This window comes from Stenella coeruleoalba, assembly GCF_951394435.1.
Source record: "Stenella coeruleoalba genome assembly, chromosome: 11".
In the NCBI taxonomy this organism is placed as follows: Eukaryota; Metazoa; Chordata; class Mammalia; order Artiodactyla; family Delphinidae; genus Stenella; species Stenella coeruleoalba.
The window spans coordinates 3,222,989-3,243,139 of record NC_137157.1 but is presented as its reverse complement, the minus strand read 5'-3'; the positions used below and the strand labels follow the sequence as shown (position 1 = coordinate 3,243,139).

Genomic DNA, 20,151 nt, shown 5'->3' with positions numbered 1-20,151 from the left:
CTGCCCAGTGATTGACCTGGAAGAAGGGCCAGCTGGGACTCAGTGGACAGAGGGGCAGAAGAGGAGATAGCACAGGCTCCACTTGGCTGATCTGAAGGGATGGGGGGAGGTGGGGAGAGCCTGTGACCAGGAGTGCTGCGGATGCAGGTGACAGAAAGTCCAGCCTGCTCACGCACATTTATTCACTTAACCACCACTGATTACAGGGGCCCTTTGCCCGGAAGCAGAGGGGAATTAGACACTAGTCCACCACAGTGGGTTGGGGTGCTTGGGTTTGGTCAGGGGTGCAGCAGGGTTTGCTCTGGGGACCACAGACTGTGGGATGTGTGGGATGCAGGCGGGCACTGTGGGCGAGAGGAGGGCAGCAGTGTAAGTGCCGAGGGCACACGTACTGGGGGGAGGCCTTCACTCCCAGGGTCTGCACGTGGTGGCGGTGGGTGAGAGGTGGGGGGGAAAGGACAGAGATGAGTGGGGCAGTTCTGACTCTCTTAGGCTTGCGTTGACGGCTGAGTTAAAAAAAAAAAAAGGGCGTTGGGGTCAATGAGCAGACCCTGTCCTTCTAAAGTGGGGGCACCAAGAAAGAGGGGGCTGTTCCAGGGCAGTGCAGACTCACGCAGTGCCAGACAGGGCTTCTTGGAGAAGGTGGGATGCTTCTGTGGCATCTCGAAGGGGGTGTCAGGGCTCCTCCGGAGAGGGAGATGAGGAGTCACGTGGCCTGGGGCACGCAGCAGAGGCAGGGCCAGCAGGAGTCAAGGCCGAGGTGAGCCAGCTCCCCAGGAACCAGCAGGCTGAGCCCTTGGGCGAGGGAGGGGATGGGGAGGCACGGGGAGCTGGAACCAGGGGAGGCCGGCGCTCAGGGGCCACACCCTGAAGGCTTGAAGTGGGGGGCTGGGGGGCTGCGTTTCTGGTGAAGCCAGGAGCCTCTTGCAGGGGCCATTGGTTGGCTTATCCGTTCATTTGATCAGTATTTATCGAGCGTTTTCCGTGTCTCAGGCACTGTGTGTGATGCCAGGAGGTAGCAGGGAAGGGAAAACGACCACGTCCCATCCCTCACGGGGTCTGCAGAACAGGGTAGAGTCCCTGCCTTCCTCTGCTGCCCCCAGGACAGAGCTGGATCTCACTGCACGGAAAGGAGCCCATCTTCCCAGGAGCCCATGTCCCCAGTGCGCTATCTCCCGCTCTCTTTCTTTGCTTTTTCACTTGTTTTGCAAACATTTATCGAGTGCTTGCCGTGTGCCAGACCGAGCATGTGCGAGAGATTCCTCTGGAAGCGGTGGTCTGTGCCCCTTGGAAGGGGGTTAGAGCTGGGGCAGGGAGAACAGGAGGGGGAGAGGGGGTCCAGGGCTGCAGGTGTGGGTGGGGCTCGGGCAGTTGAGGAGAAAGCCAGGGTGGGCGCTTTGGAACTGTGCTCACTGACAGTCCAGGCCTGTGCGGGCGAGCAGGGGTGACACCCCAGCCTACAGGGCTCCTGGGCCGCACGTGGTGCAGCCACGGGGGCAGGGAGGGGGCTCTGGGCACCCGGGGGCAGGGAACCCAGCGGGTTGAGGGGTGTTGGTCAGACCCGGGTGCGGACAGGCGGAAGGAGGTGGACCGTGGGCGCGGTCGCCTCCTGTCCTGTAAACCGGACCCAGGGGCTTGTTTCTGAGGCTTCCGCTCATGCCTCGGGTGCTCCCCGGCGGTCAGCCTCAGCACGTGTCCCGTGGCAGGCCGTGGCAGGAAGCGCAGGCGCTCAGTGAACCCTGCCCCTCACGCAGCCCTGGTCCAGCAGATGTTTCTCGTGGGTCTGCCCTCAGCTGGGCCCTGTGCAAGCGCCAGGCCCAAGGGCGTCACGGGGACGGCGGGGAGAGAACCCTGCGGGCGCCTAGGCCGCGGGGGCGGGCTGTGTGTGGAGGAGGGGTCTCTGCAGTCAGGGCTGCCTCTCGGTCGTTCTCTGTCTCTGAGGGTCTCACCCAGCCTGACACTCCTCTCTCCTGGGAGGGAAGCTCTCGCAGATCCTGAGGTTTGGGCCCATGAAACAGATCCGAGCCTTGGGTGGACTGAGGTGTCAGGCTTGGTACCGACTCCGGCTCGCTGTGACACGGGGTCTGCTGAGCGCCCACCCCAGGCTGGGCAGCAGGGACGTGGCGGTTTCAGGTCACCTCTTGACCTTTTGTGGCTTTCCATTCTGGGTCCACATTCGTGTCGCCTGGGCAGCTTGGGAAATGCTGCTATCTGGGTTCCCTAGGGGTTCTCGGGCAGGCCCAGGGTTGGTGACTGCTGCTCCAGGACACTCTGGCGCCACGTGGGACAGGGCAGGGCACCCCCGAGCCCGCTGGCAGACAGGACGCTGAGGGCAGCGCACGTGGGTGGAGGTGCTGGGCGGGGGAGCGGCTGGGCCTGACTCAGCCAGGTCGTGCGGTCCGGGGCTCAGCTGCCGGGGCGGAGGTGGGTGTCCCAGTCCCCTCGGTGTCCAGGATCAAGAGTTGAACCCAGGATCGGGAAGAATTTACGCTCTGTCCAGTTTAGAAAGACCACCAACCGCAGCTGAACTTGAATATGAATCTAGTTCAAGACCTGGCTAACAAATGACTTTCCCGACACGTTCAAGATTTGTCGTTAACACCATCCTGGTGGCTCGTGGACGAGTACTGTTCTTAACTGATGAGTAGGAGATGCTGCTTTAATGAGGAAAGATGGGAAACTTGGCTCTGGTCACTTACGGAGAGCTAGCACATGCTCTAGAACTTTCCATTAAACCACCACTGACGCTGGTTGACATTGAAATTCCATCCAAGCCGTGCAGTAACTTTTAAAAATTAATCCTGTAGACACTGATTTATTTAAAACAGATAACCAGACAGGACCTGCTGTATAGCACAGGGAATTCTGCTCAATATTCTGTAATAACCTAAATGGGAAAAGCACTTGAAAAAGAATGGATACCTGTATATGTATAACTGAATCACTTTGCTGTACACCTGAAACTAACACAGCATTGTTAATCAACTATACTCCAATATAAAATAAAAGTTTAAAAAATTTTAAAAAATTAGTGCTGTAGAAAATCATATTTTTGACTCTTAAAAATAACCATCTCAGGGGCTTCCCTGGTGGTGCAGCGGTTGAGAGTCCGCCTGCCGATGCAGGGGACACGGGTTCGTGACCCGGCCCGGGAAGATCCCACATGCCGCAGAGCGGCTAGGCCCGTGAGCCATGGCTGCTGAGCCTGCGCGTCCGGAGCCTGTGCTCCATCCGCAACGGGAGAGGCCACAACAGTGAGAGGCCCGCGTACCACACAAAAAAAACAAAAAACAAAAACTATTTCAGAAACATTGAACAGAAACAAAGTAAACACTTGACATTTATGCTAGTCAGTAGTATGGTTAGAAATGATCAGTGAAACTCTGGTATCATCTTTCCTTCTTTCAATATATTGAGGTGAGTTTGCACGTGAACCCAGCAGGAGGGAGCGATTTGATGTTTGTGTCACCGGGACAATTTTGATATAGGTATATGCATGCATTGTTTTACATTTATGATTAGTGTTTTTATAGCATGCTAATACAGCAATTAAGTTTTCTGTAATTTAAAATTCAGTGCATACTTGAATATATTTCATTTGCATAATTTCCAGTCTTGCTTAATTACCTAGGGGCCTCAACTTGCATATGTGTGTTTTCCTTTAGGAACGGGAACGTCAGGAATATGTGTGGGGTTTTTTATTGCCCGTGTCCCCGTTTTGATACCCTTGCCTTTTAGGAGTTCTGTTTTGGTATGTTAGTTAACGTTTGGGGGTGGCGAGAATTTCTGGGTACTCGTTCACATTCACTAAGAATCCTTTGGTGGCACTGCAGGTGATCTGCATAAGGCTGTCCACCCTGACCCCGGCTGACACCGGGCTGGCCCCACTGCCCTGGCCTGGCACACACGTCCATGCCTCTCCTGTGCCAGGCTGTTTCGGGCTTGCCCAGGGCCAGCCAGGACATGCTGCCCTGTGTGCTCCATGCGGCTCCGTCACCTTTCTCAGGGCGTCTGTGTCTGTCCCTCTCCACCTCCATCCTCTCCTGCATCACCAAACCCAACCCAGAGCAGTACTGGGCCAGCACAGCCCTACTTCTCATCAATTAGCTTAGACACGTCCTCCCCAGCCCCCAGGGCGGGGGCGCTCCTTGGGCGTGACGGTGTCCTTGCACATCTGTTGACATCATTTGTTCATCCACCAAGTATCTATGGAGCGTCTGTTGTGTACAGACAGTATCCTGAGCCCTTGGGGGCTGTCTGTGAACAAAAGGGGTGACGGTTCCTGCCCCGGTGGAGCTGGCGTTCTCGTGGGATGACACAAGCAGTAAGCGCAACAAGTAAACTTCGCAGTGTCTTCCAAGGAGCTGAGCGCTACAGAACAGAACGCGAGCAAAAAGTAGGGGGATCCTGAGGGTGAGGTCGGCGGCCGGGGCGACACCTGTGAGCAGGCACTTGGGTGGGGGGGAGGGACGTGGCCACGCAGCGTCTGGGGCAGCGCGTCCAGGTTCCTGGGTTCTTTGGAGAGGGATGTACCAACTCCAGCAGCGCGTGGGCCCTCGGGACGCGGTGCAGACCAGGCGGCCCCGCTGCCTGGAGCCGTGCTTGGACGTTGAGGGTAAGCAGCAGAAACTAGCAGCGTCCTCGGCCCCGATGCCGAGAGGAGGGGCCGCTCCTGTGGAAGGGCCAAGGCGGCGCCCGAGCCTGGAGCCCAGACCGAGCGTGTGGGAGCTGGCCCAGCAGAGGGGCAGGAGGAGGGCGGGCAGCTTCATCAGGCCCGGCAGGTTCCGTTCCAGGCGCCGTGGCTCCTGCCGTCCGCGCTGCGGCCTGTCCTCGGAGCTGAAAGATCCTCCTGTACACGAAGGTGCACAGCCGAGTTCCCATAACATTTTACCGACAGAGTATCCTGTGGGCTGGACGTGGCCTGTGGGTGGTAGTTTGCTGACCCTGATGCAGAGGAGAAGGGCCCCGGGCAGCGGGAGCAGCGAACTCAGAGGGGCCACGAGCCAGGGTGAGTGAGGGAAGGGGAGGGGAGAGTGTCCCCCGGCTGCGAGCTGGGGAGGGCTGGGCCGGGCGGGCGGGAGGGCAGGCGCGAGCACACTGAGAGGGGGCAGGGGCCCTGGGGCGCGGTGCTGGGCGGTCCGGTCCTTCTTTTCCACAGCAGCGCTGGCAGGCGTGCGGGGATGGCCTGACGGGTGGGGAGAGAAGCAGGGCCTGGTCCACCGGCAGCCGGCCGCCGCAGCATCCCTGCATCCCGGTGCTGTCAGGGGACGTGTGTGTGTGGCAACGTGGTGGCGGGGGACTCGGTCCCTGCTGCTGTGAACGAAGCCAGGTGGCCCCGAGCAGGTGGGGCCTCAGGTGGGCCGGCTTTGCCTTCAGTCCCCCACCAGGTCCGCGTGCCTCTGGGGCCCGCTTCCTCACCTGGGAACAGGGTTGGTGTGGCCTGTGTGCGCCGGCGAGGGTTCGAGGCAGGTCTGTGTGCCGCCTGGTGAAGAGCGACACGGTCACCCGTGACTGTGGCAGCTTTAGGACGAAGAAAAAGAAGTAAACCCCGGAAATCGTTACTCTCCAGGAGGCGACAGAGCCTTGACATGGCAGTGAGGCCAGCCTGGGCGTGGCCGACGCCCCTGGGCCCACACGGATTCTCTGAAGCTGTGACTTCCCTCGGGGGGCAGGGCTGGGAGCCCAGCAGGAAGGGGGCTCTGTGCGGGGCCCCCCAGGCCGGCATGTTGCAGGTGGTGCTGGCTGCAGAGGCCGCGTCCTGAGCCGCTCAGCTTTGCCGGCTGGCACGTGGAGGCTCTGCGGGCGGGCCCGGCACTTCCGTCCACACTGCGGGGCTCCCGTCTGTTTTTGGCGCTGGTGTAATTCCGTGAGGCGGTCTGCTCTTTGGAACACACATGCCTCACTTGACCAGAAAATAGAGGCAGGTGGGAACCGCGGCCACTCCTTTCCTCGGTAGTAGGGCCGCTCACTATCTGACTCTCATGTATTGTCAGATGGACCTGCTGCTCTGGGAATGGGCCCCTTTCCGACCAACGGTAATCAGTTGAAGCCGTGTGAGGGCAGGTGTTCTCCATGGGGGCTTCTCCTCGCTGTTGGGGAAGGTGGAGGGCAGGTGACACCTTGTGCCCAGGCTGCTGGGATGTAAATTGCTACACCTCCTGGCAGCGTCACTTGGAAAGAAAGGCATCAGGAGCCTTAAATGTAGCCCGTATCCCTTGGAGCTAACGATGCACTTGTAGAAATATTACTGCTCACGGCCACGTATTGTAGAATACTGGACAATTGGAAGTTGTCAAAACGTTCAGAAATCGAGGAAAGGTTAAATAGAAATCCGTATAAAGAAATATATATGGTGGAAGGCTATGCAGCCTTGGGGATCAGTGGTTTTAGAGCAGGGGTTGGCAAGCTTTTTCTGTAAGGGGCTGCAGAGCAAGTGTTTCAGCACGTGTTTCAGTGGGTCACATGGTCTCTTTCCGACCACTCAGCTCTACCTCGGTTGCGTGCAGCCCTACACGTGAGCAAACGGGCGTGGCTGTGTGCTGCCAAAGGTCTGTGCGTAGACATGGGCAGTGGGCTGGCATTTGCCGACTCCCGCAGTGGAGCAATACGACGTGACAGCGGTAATACGGCCATGATTTGAAGTTGAGATACAGAAGCACGGAATGTTGGAGAGGAAATTTCCTTCTAAAGGACTAGTCATTAAAAGTAAATTGGGCTTCGTTAAAGTCAGGAACTTCTCTTCATCCAGAGACATCCCTAGTAGGGAGAAAAGGCAAACCATGGGGACGAGGAGGAGATGCTTGCAACAGGGCTCACGTCAGCCTACATGTGGCAGGTGCTTATGCATCAGGAGGAGAGAGGGGGACCACCTGACAGGGGAGGGAAAGGGGCTGCACTCAGATGACGTACACGGCATCCTTCAATCCACTGGAGATGCAGGTGAAAACTACATTCTGATAGCTACCTCCGTGAACCCATCGGGATGGCCAAAATGAAAAGATGTCTGATACCAAGTGTTGGTAAGGATGTAGGGCAGTGGGCGTTCCCATGCGCTTCGAATGGGAGTGTAATCGCTTTGGAAGATTCTTTAGCAAAACCTGTCAGAGGTATGCCCACCTAGCAGTTCTGTTCCCAGGTGTATACTTAACAAGATGCGCATCGTGCATTATAAAAGGCAGGTACAAGAGTGTTTATCCCAAAAACCTGGTAGCAACCCAGATGTCTGTTAACAGACGGATTTTGTACATGGAGATATTATGCAACAGTGAAAATTTTTTTATTGTATTGTTTTTTTATTTTTGGCTATGTCAGGTCTTAGTTGCGGCACGTGGGATCTTCGTTGCGGTGTGCCGGCTTCTCTGTAGTTGTGGCATGCGGGTTTTCTCTCTCTAGTTGAGGCATGCAGGCTCAATAGTTGTGGCACGTGGGCTTAGTTGCCCCGTGACATATGGGATCTTAGTTCCCTGATCAGGGATCGAATCCGCGTCCCCTGCACTGGAAGGCGGATTCTTTACCAGTGGACCACCAGGGAAGTCCCACAACAGTGAAAATTAACTACTGTTTTCGTGTTACAAAATGAATGAATTTTTCAAACATAATGCTGAGTTTAAGCAACGAGCCAAAAAAAGAAAAAAAAAAGACTCTATGTATATAAAGTTCAGAAATAGGCAGAATTTATCCAGGTGTCAGGAGTCAGGGAGGTACCTCTGACACCAGATCAGGAGGTAAGGGTCAGTGGTTGGAAGGCTCCCAAAGGGCCCTGAGACAGGGTCAATCTATGATCATTCACACACACTTTTTGGGAGCGCACGTGCACACACACGTTATGTTTCAGTACAAGTTTATTAAAAAGTTTAAATGCTGTGATCCAAATGTGATAAAACAAATGTGCCTGAGTGTGTAATCTGTAATACAGAGCAAATGCTAATGGAGATGCCTTAGAGAACTAAAGGGGATGCGTGTGCTCACACAGCTGAGAAGACGCGGCTGGACTTAGGTTGATTTCATCATCAAGGCGACTGAGCTCAGCTCTTCTTGAGTCAGCTCTTCATGGTGGACCTGCAGCTCGTGGTTCTCCCTCGTGGTCACAGAGTGGCTGCTGCAGCTCCAGACTGTGCACATTCTCTTTGATTCACAATAAGCAGCAAAGAAGGCCCCGGGCCTGGCTTTTGTGCCTGCATCGGGTCCCCCCTTTACCCCTGAGCCTGCCGGTCACTGGCTGGTGGGATGGTGTAGCTGTTTAGCTTATTAGCCCATCAAGACCTGTCCTGAAGGAAGGGGATTACCCACCTTCAGGTGGCACATGGGTTGAGACTAGGAAGACGCAGTTCCCAGAGGCTCTTCAGGGCTCTGTTTGAACAAAGGATGCATAGATGTTTAGCAGTAAGCACAGTGACGTTGACTTTGGATGTGAAAGTGCTTTAAAACGCAGAAAGCACTGCAGGGGATGTATTGGTTCATTTTTCACTCATACATGAATGCACTCAGTGAAAACTTGGGTGCCTGCCATGTGGCTGGCACAGTGAGGGGCTGGCTCTGCAGAGCCTCGTGCCAGGTGCTGCTGGGGCGCTGCGTGAGCAGCTCTTCGAGGGTCAGGTCTAGCCTCTGGAGGGGGTGACGTTGAAGGGACACTCGAGGGATAGGCTTTAAACGTTAGGAAGAAAGCAAGGAGAAAACACTTCTCACATGGGACGCAAGGACCACTAAATACAAAAGAAAAACTTTGTCCATTGGACTTCATGAAAATGTGAAACTTCTGTTGTTTGAGACATAAAAAGGCAAGCCACAGGCTAGGAGAGTATAACCACAGTGCATATATTTGACAGAAAGACTCGCGTCTCGAATGTATACAGCACTCATAAAACTCATAAGAAGACAAGCAACTGATTAAAAAACTGGGCAAAAGATGTGAACAGACGTTTCACCAGAGAAGAGAAGCAGCGGCAGGAGGGTTTGTGAACAGACGCTCAACATCATGAATCATTCGGGAAATGAAATTAGAAGCCCTCGACAGAGCGACTGATATTAGAGGTTGACAATACTGAGTGTCAGGGAGGGTGTGGAGCGTCTGAGAGTCTCAGGCATTGTTAGTTGGGATGGAAAATGGTATCATGCTTCTGGGAGAGGATCTGGCAGTGTCTTAGAAAGCTGAACATACACCTACATTGTGACCCAGTAACTCTGCTCCTGGGTATCTGCCCAGGAGAAATCAAACTGTATATTCATAAAAATCTTGTGCAAGAATATTTAGGACAAGCGTTATTTAAAATAACCCCAAACTAGAAACAACTCAAATGATCAGCAAAGAGTGAATGGCTTAACAAACTGGTAAATAGCCGTACCCTGGAAATTCCACCTGGGGAGAAAGAGGAGGCCACTGTTGGTTCCTGAAAGAATCTCAGAAGACAGCAGGCTATCATACGGCATTTGTCTTTCCCTTTCCAACTTACTTCACTTAGTATGATCATCTCTAGGTCTATCCACGTTGCTGCAAGTGGCATTATTTCGTTCTTTTTTATGGCTGAGTAGTATTCCATTGCATATATGTACCATATCTTCTTTATCCATTCATCTGTTGAAATCTAAAATATGGCACAAATGAACTTATCTACAAAACAGGAACAAACTCACAGACATAGAGATCAGACTTGTGGTTGCCAAGGGGGGCGGTGGGGAGGGAAGGACTGGGAGTTTGGAGTTGGTAGATGCAGATTATTCCATATAGAATGGATAAACAACAAGGTCCTACTGTTGAGCACCGGGGACTAGAGCCATTCTCCTGGGATAAACCATAGTGGAAAAGAATATAAAAAAAGAGTGTCTATAGGTGTATAACTGAGTCACTGCTGTACAGCAGAAATTAATACAACACTGTAAATCAACTATACTTCAGTTAAAAAGAAGCCAGCAGGCCGAGTGAAGGAAACCTTGCCCCCAGGCACAGGTCCACATGATTCCACTTACGGGTGATTCTAGGGCGGCAGCCGCGACCTGTGGGGAAGAGGGGGTGGGGGGACCGCAGAGGGCACTGGGGCGGTTTTGGGGCGATGACACTGCTCCGTTCTTCACGGGGGCAGCTGTCGCATGGCTGTGCCCCTTTGTCAGATGTCATGGAACCGTTTCCTGAAAAGAGGCACCTTCTGTTTTATCCCTGGTGTGGTGGTAATGTTGACTGAAAAGTAGAAAATGTAAGACAGGAGTCTGGGCTCTTCACGGCCACCCTTTGCTGCCTGCCGGACCCTTTCTGAGTCTGTATTGGGCCTGCGGCTGCCAGAGCCCAGGAGTCTTTGGAGAGAGGAGAAAATGTGCGTGAGAATTTACACATATGTGTGCGTACACACACACACATACACACACACACGCACGTGTATGTGTATATATGCATGCGTATGTGTGTACGTGGACACACACACATGTATGGTTGTAGGGCCTACACGCTTCTGAGCTCTCCGTGGTGTCCAAGGCATTTAGAGAGGGGGGCTTTCATCTCTCAGCTGTGCTGTAGATGAGCGCGGCAAATGCCAGCCTGCTGCGCCGGCTCCGGCCCACTCCTGTACGGCTGCAGGTGGAGTTCCATCACCTCGGTGGAGGCTGCAGACGCCGGAGCCCAGACCCCATGGAGTGCGGTTGGGGGTGATACTTCCATGGGGCTCAGCTCACTGCTTTTCTTTGTGTCTCTTTCTTCACAACTCATTTGTCCTCCCCTCTGTGTCAGATTTCAGAGCGCCAGGCTCGTTTAAGATGTGAGCCTTTGGGGCTTCCCTGGTGGCGCAGTGCTTGAGAGTCCGCCTGCCGATGCAGGGGACGCGGGTTCGCGCCCCGGTCTGGGAGGATCCCACATGCCGCGGAGCGGCTGGACCCGTGAGCCATGGCCGCTGAGCCTGCGCATCCGGAGCCTGTGCTCCGCAACGGGAGAGGCCACAGCAGTGAGAGGCCCGCGTAGCAAAAAAAAAAAAAAAAAAAAAGATGTGAGCCTTTTGATTACAGACTTCTTTCTCACAGAGACTCCAGGAATTACCATTAACCGTATGTACTTTTCTTGTTTGTTTTTTCTCACACAGGGTTACCTTCCTGCCAACGTAGACCGAAGACCAGCCACGCTCCAAAGAAAACAGAAAGAATATTTTGCTTTTATTGATCACTATTATGATTCTAGGACGGATGAAGTTCACCAGGACACATACAGACAGGTGGGGATACTTCTTCTTTTTCTTGTCACTTGAGCCACTCGGTGACGTCTGCCTTCTTGGAGGAAATGGTTTATCTGGTAAGTTCCTGATTGGGTCACAGATCTTTATTTTCTAGTAAAGAAATAAACTTGAAAGCAAATAACGGTGAATTCCCGCTGATGCTAGCACCTTGCGCATCTCCAGTTCCTTCTGCAGAAGCGGGAAGGGGGCTCTTAATTGGAGCCACAGAACAGGTAGCCCAGACCCCTCGCCGTGCACCGAGATCCTCCCCGCCGACCCCCGCCCCGCCCTGGGTGGGGGGTGTCTTGTGACTCAGCGAGCGGCCGTCTCACCAGAAGGTCAGGAGCACACATTTGTCTGGGTCGGGTCAGACGTGTGAGTCCCCTGGGCCCCGTGGGCGCTGTCCTCTGCTGCTGTCAGGGACGTGATGTAGGTCGAGGGGAGCCGTGCTGCGCGGCTTGGTTCTGGGGACACACAGTTCAGTCCGTGGCAGAGGTGCAGCCAGCTTATCAGTCTGCTGTTCAGTTTACTACAAAATGGGTATAATTATGGCTTCTTGAATAGTCAGTTGACTGTGTGCATGATGGGAAAGATACTTAAAATTGATTCATGGTTCATGGTGTATCCAGAATTTGCTGTTAGAATCCCTCGAAGCCTTTATAATTCTCGTCTTTGTAACTTGTGAGAATTCAGAATGGTTTGTGCTGCAGTTGAACCACCTTTTGGTGGTTAGGAATGGGTAGCACTGCCTCGTATCCTGACATGAACTTCTGATTTCCCTGATGCGTGTCAGTATGGAGTATTTCCTCTTGGAAACCCGACCTCTAGGTGGATGAGAGTTGCCGAATTTTTCCCCCTCAGATGTGGGATACCCACATCTCCTTGTCAGTTTGGTGTAGCGCTGTCAAAAGGTCCAAGACAGGCCTTAGCGCTGATTGCTGACCACAGGTTCTTTAAGTTAAATGGATTGCTGAAAGGCATCTTCCCCACACAGACACGTGGCAGCTCTGCAGGAAGAGTGACTCGTTTGGGGGCGGGGGGAGATGGGGCCGGGGACCCGCTTCCGTCACCTCCCAGGGCGGGGCCTTCTCTGCGTCTGGCCCCTGCGGCCCACACTGGGGCTTGTCCTCTGTCTCCCACCCGGGTGGCTCCCAGGCCACACGGTGCTGCCACCCGTCACTCTGGGAAACTGATTTGTGATACAGATCGCATTTGGATTGGATTAGGGAAATACTAGCTTACCTGGTTTGCTTTTCCACTTCACTGGTTTTAGGGAATGGGTACATTTGGTATTGTGTTGCATGTATTTTTGCTGTGTGTGGTTTTTTTTTTTAAATTTATTTATTTACTTTTGGCTGCGTTGGGTCTTTGTTGCTGCGCTCGGGCTTTCTCTAGTTGCGGCGAGCGGGGGCTACTCTTCGTTCGGTGTGCGGGCTTCTCGTTGCGGTGGCTTCTGTTGTTGTGGAGCATGGGCTCTAGGCGCGTGGGCTTCAGTAGTTGTGGCACGCAGGCTCAGTAGTTGTGGCTCACGGGCTCTAGAGCGCAGGCTCAGTAGTTGTGGTGCACGGGCTTAGTTGGTCCGCAGCATGTGGGATCTTCCCGGACCAGGGCTCGAACCTGTGTCCCCTGCATTGGCAGGTGGTTTCTTAACTGCTCCACCACCAGGGAAGTCACTTTGCTGGTTTTTATTCCAAAAAAAGACGCCCAAAGGATGGCACGAGCGTCTATCAGCAAGATTTACCAGGCTGCGTTCTATTATGAATTTCTTGAGGGAAAGTTAATTAAAAATGGGTTGCATATATCTTTATTCATTACTGTGACAGGTAATAAAAAGCTCCTGTGTTACTGTGAGTCCCGCACACGTTCCTCCATTACTATAATTGAGCAGTGGAAGCTGGGGCAGTGTCTCCCGTGGGCCTGCTCGCTTTGTGCTGCGCACACACGCCTCTTGGAGGTGGGCCCTGAGCCGTCCTGGCGCGGCCGTTTCAGGCGCTCTGTTTAGCTCAAGGTGGAGCCAGCCTGGGTTTGGGGCTTGGGCACCCTGGTCTCTCCCCGCTGCCCGCTCACGGTGTTTGACCCATGAACTGACCTTAGCTGGCCATCTGCCCCGAGGGGTGTGGCCTGGCCTTCCCACAGCACTGGGAGGCCGCAGGGGGCCAGGGTCCCCTGTCTGCTTCCCTGTCCTTTTTCTGTCCTCTGTTCATTTGAGTTCTGTGTTTACTCTTTGGGTGAAGATGTCCCATCCACAGCACACAGAGTCGGTCAGAGCTAAAGGTTCATCTGTGTGTCCTCCCCGCTCTGCGGGTTCTGCAGACTTCGTGGCCGCCCGACCGGCTCAGTCCTGTATGGGGGGCGGGGCACACAGAGCCGCTGCTGGTGTGCACCATCCCGTCCCCCAGCGAACGCACGACGGGCAGCTCTTCTGTCATGTGGGCCGTGCTGGCCCTCGGCGTGCCGGGGACAGACGCGTGCCCACGTGTCTCTGATGGCATGTGATCAGTGCTCTGAGGGCGACCCTAGGGGACGCCCTGGTCAAAGGCTGAGAAGGTTCAGGGCTCCCGCTAGTGGCCAGCTGCAGCCTTCTGACCCCACCAGCCTGGAATGTTCCCTCCTGTCCTCCCCGTCCAGGCCTCCTTCCCTCAGCTTGCTAGATTCCTCCCCGCGTTGCTCGGTGGGCTTGAGAATGCTTATTTCTTGCCTTCTCTGATGCCTCCTCCTCTCCTCTCTAACTGTCCTTCTCACTCTCCCTGCCGCCTCATCGTCCACGCTCCCTCAGCACTTCAGTCTGCTGGCCCCTGGCCCAGCTCGTACCCTGAGCAATCTCATCCCCTCCCTTGGTACCACTGATGGGCAGCTGATTTCCAGGTTCTCCCCTGAGGGAAGAGCTCAGGCGGGAACCTGTGAGTGCAGAAACAATTCCCACGTCTCAGAGCCGTGCAGCTGATGGAGCTCTGGGGGCTGTTGGTCCACCTTCCTGTTGGATCTTCCCCAGTAGCCCTTTGAGGGACGTGGCAGGTGTCTAATAGGCGAGGATGCTGAGCCCCAGAGCCTGGTGAGGGACCCAAGGCCACGGTGCTGGCGAGGCAGAGTGAGGAGACTCCCAGGCCCTGTGGATCTCAGAACCCTCGTGGTCACGGGCAAGGACGGGGGATGAACCTGAATCGTAGGCTCCCCACGGCGTTAAGATGTTCACGTCTTCCCTCGGCCTGTTCGGGCCATTTTCCTGGGTTGCGTGGGGATGGTGATAGCGTTGGCCGCTGTGGGGTGCTCGTGTAGGGCGTTGAGGGCCGGCCTGGATGCCAGCTCAAGCCCTGAACGACCGTACTTGGTCGCGTCTTGAACCCGCAGCTGTGCTGCTCCGCGGTGTGGGGGACTTTGTCACGACTCTCATGTCAGATGGTGGTCAGGCGGGGATCGGCTGATTCCACCAGAGGTTTTTAAATGCGTCCTCTGAAAAGTGCCTTGGGCCCCCCAAGGATTTTGTAAAGTGGAGAAAACTGTGGCCGGGGTTCGAAGAAGGAGCCGTCCCAGTTGAACGCTTGTACACTGTTGATGTGCTTGAGTCGCTCCCCGTGTCAGAGGCTGGAAATCAGTGTTTGCTAATTGCTGTGGATCCTGTTACTGCACAGCCGAGGGCCTGCTCTGCTCCTAATCACGCAGCCGCCACTGGGCTGGAAAGCGTGGAACAAGCCTGTCGTGCTAGGACCGGGGGCGGGGAGGGGGGCCCAGGCAGACGGAACCTGCCTGTCCTCCACGGGAGAACACGTGACACAGAATCTGTCTTCTCAGAGAGAGCAGAGCGAGACCCGGAGCAAATCCGTCGCTGTCATTAAGCATCACCCTCTAATCATAATGCCTGTCATGCTGTTCAGCATCTTTTAACATACATGTGTCTTTCTCCTCCATCTGCAGATCCACATAGACATCCCTCGAATGAGTCCTGAAGCGTTAATACTTCAACCCAAAGTGACAGAGGTAAGAGCTGGGATCCGGAAGTTCCCTTTCTTGGAGGGAGATGGGTGCCCACCGTCCTAGTGGCTCTCCCCATGGCAGGTGTGGGGATGGCCCCTGGGGACAGAATCGCCAACCGGAATTGCTAACTGTTCTTTAACTATTTTGATTGTGCAGTACTGGTGTGTACAGAAGAACTTAGTTGGAGTTGTGTATGTAGTTTACACTCCCGAGTCCACCACCCAGTTTAGAACCGAGACGCCCACTCGAGTGAGACTGATAGTGTGGAAGCCACCTGCTGTTCTCGCTCGTCTCCAGGCCCCTCCCCAGGAGATGACCTCTCTCCTGACCCGTATCTGTGATTCTTCACGCCTTTAACACATGTCACGTGACACTGGGAAAGCCGTGTTCTGGAGCCGGATCATTCCTCTGTGTAGTCTGATCTCTGCAACTTGGCTTTTTTCATCTACATTATTTTCTTAGATTCGGCTAATCTCTGTGTCTAGTTATTTAAATATTCCACACTTTCTGTTGCCTTTTTTCCTGTTGGTGGACATTTGGGTTGTTTCTGTGGTTTGCTATTGGGAATAGTGTTGCCTGGAAGCTGCACGTGCAGTTATGCAGATGCCCCCTGGCAGGGATTTCTCAAGAGCATTTACGAAGAAGGAAGATTGTTGCAAGGTTGGCTGTCAGCCTGTTGAACTTTCCAGATGACGTCAGGACGCTCCCCAGTGGGTTGTCCTGATTCAGCTCTCTCCCCTGTAGAGGACCAGCCGTCCTGGTGCTCACACCCCTGCCAGGTCTGGGTGTTGCCAGGCTTCTCAAGTTCTGTCTCTGGTGGGCATCCTTCACTTTCCTTTCTCTGATCACGCGTGGAGTAAGCATCTCTTCGTGTATTTATGTGCTTCTGTGTCCCCCTTCAGGGAAATGCTTGTTCCCACCTTTGCCTGATTTCTTGTGTGGTTGATCTAGTTGTTTGTTGGTTGTTGATCTTTATATATTAGGGATTCTAATTCTTTGCAGTTTGTATATGGCAGATTCCTCCTCCTACTCTGTGGCTTGTTTCTGACACTTTCTTCTTGATGGCTGTCGTGATCGGAAGTTCTCAGTTTTCGTGGCATTGAACTTACCCATCTCTTCTATTAGGGTTAGCTTCCTGAGGAGATCTTTTCCTACCCAGACATCCTCAAGCCATTCTCCCTCCCTTATTTTCACCTCAAAGTTATAAAGTGTTAGCATTCACACCTGTTTTAATTCATCTGTATCTGATGGCTGTGTGTGCTGTGAGGTGGGAATCCAGCTTAACGTTCTCCCGTGGTGGCCGGTCCAGCTTATCTCCCCACGTTTGCAGTGTCCCTCTGTTCATGCCATTTTCACATTCGCGGAGATCTGGTCTCTGTTTTGTCCCAATATTCGAGTTACCTTCATTCATTCAACTTCACCCTAAGTCTCAGTATTTGGTAGGAGGTGTTCACACCCCCTCTTCCTCTTCAGAAGTGATCAGGTCATCTTAAGGCTTTGCTCTTCCACGTAAGTTCCAGAGTCAGGGGGCCAAGTTTTTCTCTCTCTATCTTTTAAAAAAATATTTATTTATTTTCCTTATTCCTTTTTGGCTGTGTTGGGTCTTAGCTGTGGCGTACAGAATCTTTTTGTTATGGCGTGTGGTCTGCTCGGGCTTCTCTCTAGTTGCGGCGCTCGGGCTTCTCTCTAGTTGCGGCGCTCGGGCTTCTCTCTAGTTGTGGCGTGCGGGTCTTCTCTCTCTAGTTGTGGTGCACAGGCTCCAAAGCGTGTGGGCTCTGTAGTTTGCGGCACGTGGGCTCTCTCGTTGAGGCACGCGAGCTCAGTAGTTCTGGAGTGTAGGCTTTGTTGCCCCGTGCCATGTGGGATCTTAGTTCCCTGACCAAGGATCGAACCCGCATCGCCTGCATTGGAAGGCGGATTCTTTACCACTGGGCCACCAGGGAAGTCCATCTCTCTCTCTCTCTCTCTTTTTTTTTTTAATTGAAGTATGGTTGATGTACAATATTATATGTCACAGGTGTACAATGTAGTGATTCATAATTTTTACTCCATTATAGTTATAAAATACTGGCTATATTCCCTGTGTTGTACAATATGCCCTCGTAGCTTATTTTATACCTAATAGTTTGTACCTCTTAAACCCCTCCCGTGTAGTCCCTCTCCCCACTGGTAACCATTAGTTTGTTCTCTATATCCGTGAGTCAGCTTCTTTTTTTATTATATTTACTAGTTTGTTGTATTTTTTAGATTCCATTCTTATTGGTTTTTAACGTGTGTTTGACTTGAGATTGGAATTGCACAGAATCTATAGGTCAATTTGGGAGAATTGACATCTCTATGAAATTTAGTGTTCATTTTCATGAACATGCTAATTCCCCATTTTTTAGGCCATTCTTTAATGCCTTTCAATGAAGTTTTAGAAGTTGTTCCGTAATAGGCCCTGTGTACATTTTATTAGATTTATTCTTAGTTGTCATATTTTTTGTTGCTATTATAAATGGCATCTCTTTAAAATTGAATTTTCTCATTGTTTTAAGTGTTTGTTTTGCATCTTGATTGATCCAGTAAATGCACTTTTAAACTTTGATATCTCTTGTCTGTGCAGTAAGTTTGTTAAAAAGAAATTCAGGATTATTAAAGCCAAAGTGCTTTAGATTACAGGACACAAAAGGAGAAAATTAGTTTTCCACAGACGTAGTCAGTTTGAGGTGCTGACGGGCGTCTGCCGCCCCTCGGTGGGGAGGTCGTCGGCGGTGCATCGGCTGCCCCCTGTGCTTGGCTTTCTCTTCGTGGTCCAGGTTGGGGCTCTAGCTCCCTCCCTCACGCTTGCATTCCAGCAGCAGGAATGCGAAGACACAAGACACAAGACACGAGGGAGAAGAGCAGCCCCTCCCATAACATAGGTTCTGAGAGAAGCTGCTTGTAGCGCTTTGGCTCTATCCTACGTGCTTGTCCTTGGCTGTATAGGACCAGGAAACGTCACTCTGATTTCACTTGGTCTTGTGCCCCTATAAAGTCTGGGCTTCTCATGACTCGGGAAGAAGGGTTTCTGCCATGAGCGTTTCCCCCAGTCTGTCTGCGCTTTGGTTTATTCGTCCAACAGGTGATGCCCGCTTCTGCTCTGGATGTCTTTTCCCCCCTCCCTTCCCCTTCCCCTCCTCCCTCCCCACTGTCCTCCTTTTCTCCTGTCAGCATTATTGACGGCTAATTGACACACAGGAGAATTCACCTGTGTTAAGCATACAGTTAGATTAGTCTTGACACCTGTGTGTAGGAATGTACCAGCCGCTGGAATCATGGTGTGGACACTTCCATCGCCCTGAGAAGTCCCCTCGTGTCTCTTTGCTGTCAGTCTCCCGTCCCCTCCCCCTGCCCCTGGCAATTGCTGATCTGCTTTCTATCCCTAGACTTTTGCTTTTAAAGCATTTCACAGAAAGGGAATCATACAGCTTACAGACTTAGCGAGTGGCTCCCCTGACCTGGACAGGGCGTGGATGTTCAGCCCTGCTGTTCACGGCACCGCCGAGCAGGGCCGTCTTCCGGGTATGTGTTTGCCCAGTCACCAGTTGGTGGGTACTGGGGTCCTTGCCAATTCTGGGCCATTACAAAGTACATTTGCTCTAAACCTTCACGTATAGATCTAGGGGAGGCACCTGTGTTTTCCCCTCTCTGGTAAGTGCCTAGGTGTGGAGTTGCTGGGCCCTATGGTATGTTTATACACTTTCTAAGAAGCCTCCGAGCCCCTTTCCGGGGTGGCCGTGCCGGGCCGCCATGCTTGGGGCGCCTGGTCGCTCCACATCCTTTTGTCGGTTCTTGGGACTTGCCAGCCTTTAATTTTAGCTGTTTTAAAAGCAGGTGTGTCGCGGGCTGTTACGGGGTCACAATTCGCATTTGCCTGCTGACTGGATGTCGAGCAGCCTTTCATAGGATGATTTGTCACGCTCAGAGCTTCTTTGCTGAAGCGTCTCTTCCATTTTTCGCTCACTTAATTGCTTGAGAAACCTTTAGCCCGCCTGTCCCCTGGCCTCCCTTGGACCTTCTGAGTCAGACTCCTGGGGTGGAGCCTGGAAATCCCCACCCGAAGGGAGGCCACCGAGGGAGGGAGGGTCTTTGCGGAGGTAGGACCTCCTGGGGTAACCGCTAGAGGCTGCGCCACCTGACCTCCCCAGGGACCTGGGACCTGGGGCCCAGCTGCTCCTGGGTTGGGGCTGCTCCCCGCCTGTGCTCTGCTCTTCTGTCTCCGCTGCATCTGAGCAGACCTTCTGTCTGTCTCGTTTTCAGTCCTCACGCAGGTGCCTCAAGCGGCGCACGGCACAGAGCAGCTGTGAACAGGTACTTGTTTCGTGAACAGCTGTCTGGATTCCGCCTTCTCTCACCTGTGACCTCAGGTGTCTGGTTCGGAGACGCTGTTCCCCACGACCCTGGCTGGTGTCCCAGCCCCTCTCCCCGGCTTTCACGCATGCTCTGGCTGTCTCACGGTGCTTGTCGTCCAGTAGCATTTGTCTTCTTGTTGGTGAGGTCTCACCCCCACTGTGCGTCAGCTCCCTGGGAGCCGGGCCGTGGCTTGGTGCCTGGAGCGTTGCCTGGAGCCTCATGGGACTCAGGAGGTTTTGTTGAAACCAGTAATTAATCCTTTTATCCAGCGCTGTTATTTGAAAGTAAAATTCGTAACTTTTTTGCCACTTGCTCTTTTTATCCTCTGTCCGCCGTTGAATAAACTCAGCCTATTACTTGGGAGAACACGGACTGGGGCCCGAGGCCCTCTGGCCCTGTGATTGGTGCAGGGAGCTCACGGGAAGAAGCTCTTTCAGATTTCGCAGCTGGGCCTTTTCACTTGATAAGTTCATCATCTGTGGGGTCACTTCTCCGTAATTGTTATATTATCTACCCTCTGGTTATCTGCTTCTTAGGGCTGTTTCACAAATTAGGGAAAGTAGATGCTTTTTCCAGTTAGCCGTGGAGAAGTGATGTCTCATTACATTTAAACAGA

The 20,151-nt window shown here is 53.3% G+C and overlaps 1 protein-coding gene across 1 annotated transcript in view; it reads left to right on the top strand.

Moving 5' to 3' along the window:
- The window catches only part of TBC1D22A (TBC1 domain family member 22A), a 312,955-nt gene that overhangs the window by 99,003 nt on the left and 193,801 nt on the right, over window positions 1-20,151 (top strand). Inside the window, exons 6-7 of the mRNA XM_079937136.1 lie at window positions 11,061-11,189; window positions 15,102-15,164. Coding sequence (XP_079793262.1) covers window positions 11,061-11,189; window positions 15,102-15,164 — 192 coding nt within the window. The remainder of the gene's footprint in view (window positions 1-11,060; window positions 11,190-15,101; window positions 15,165-20,151) is intronic.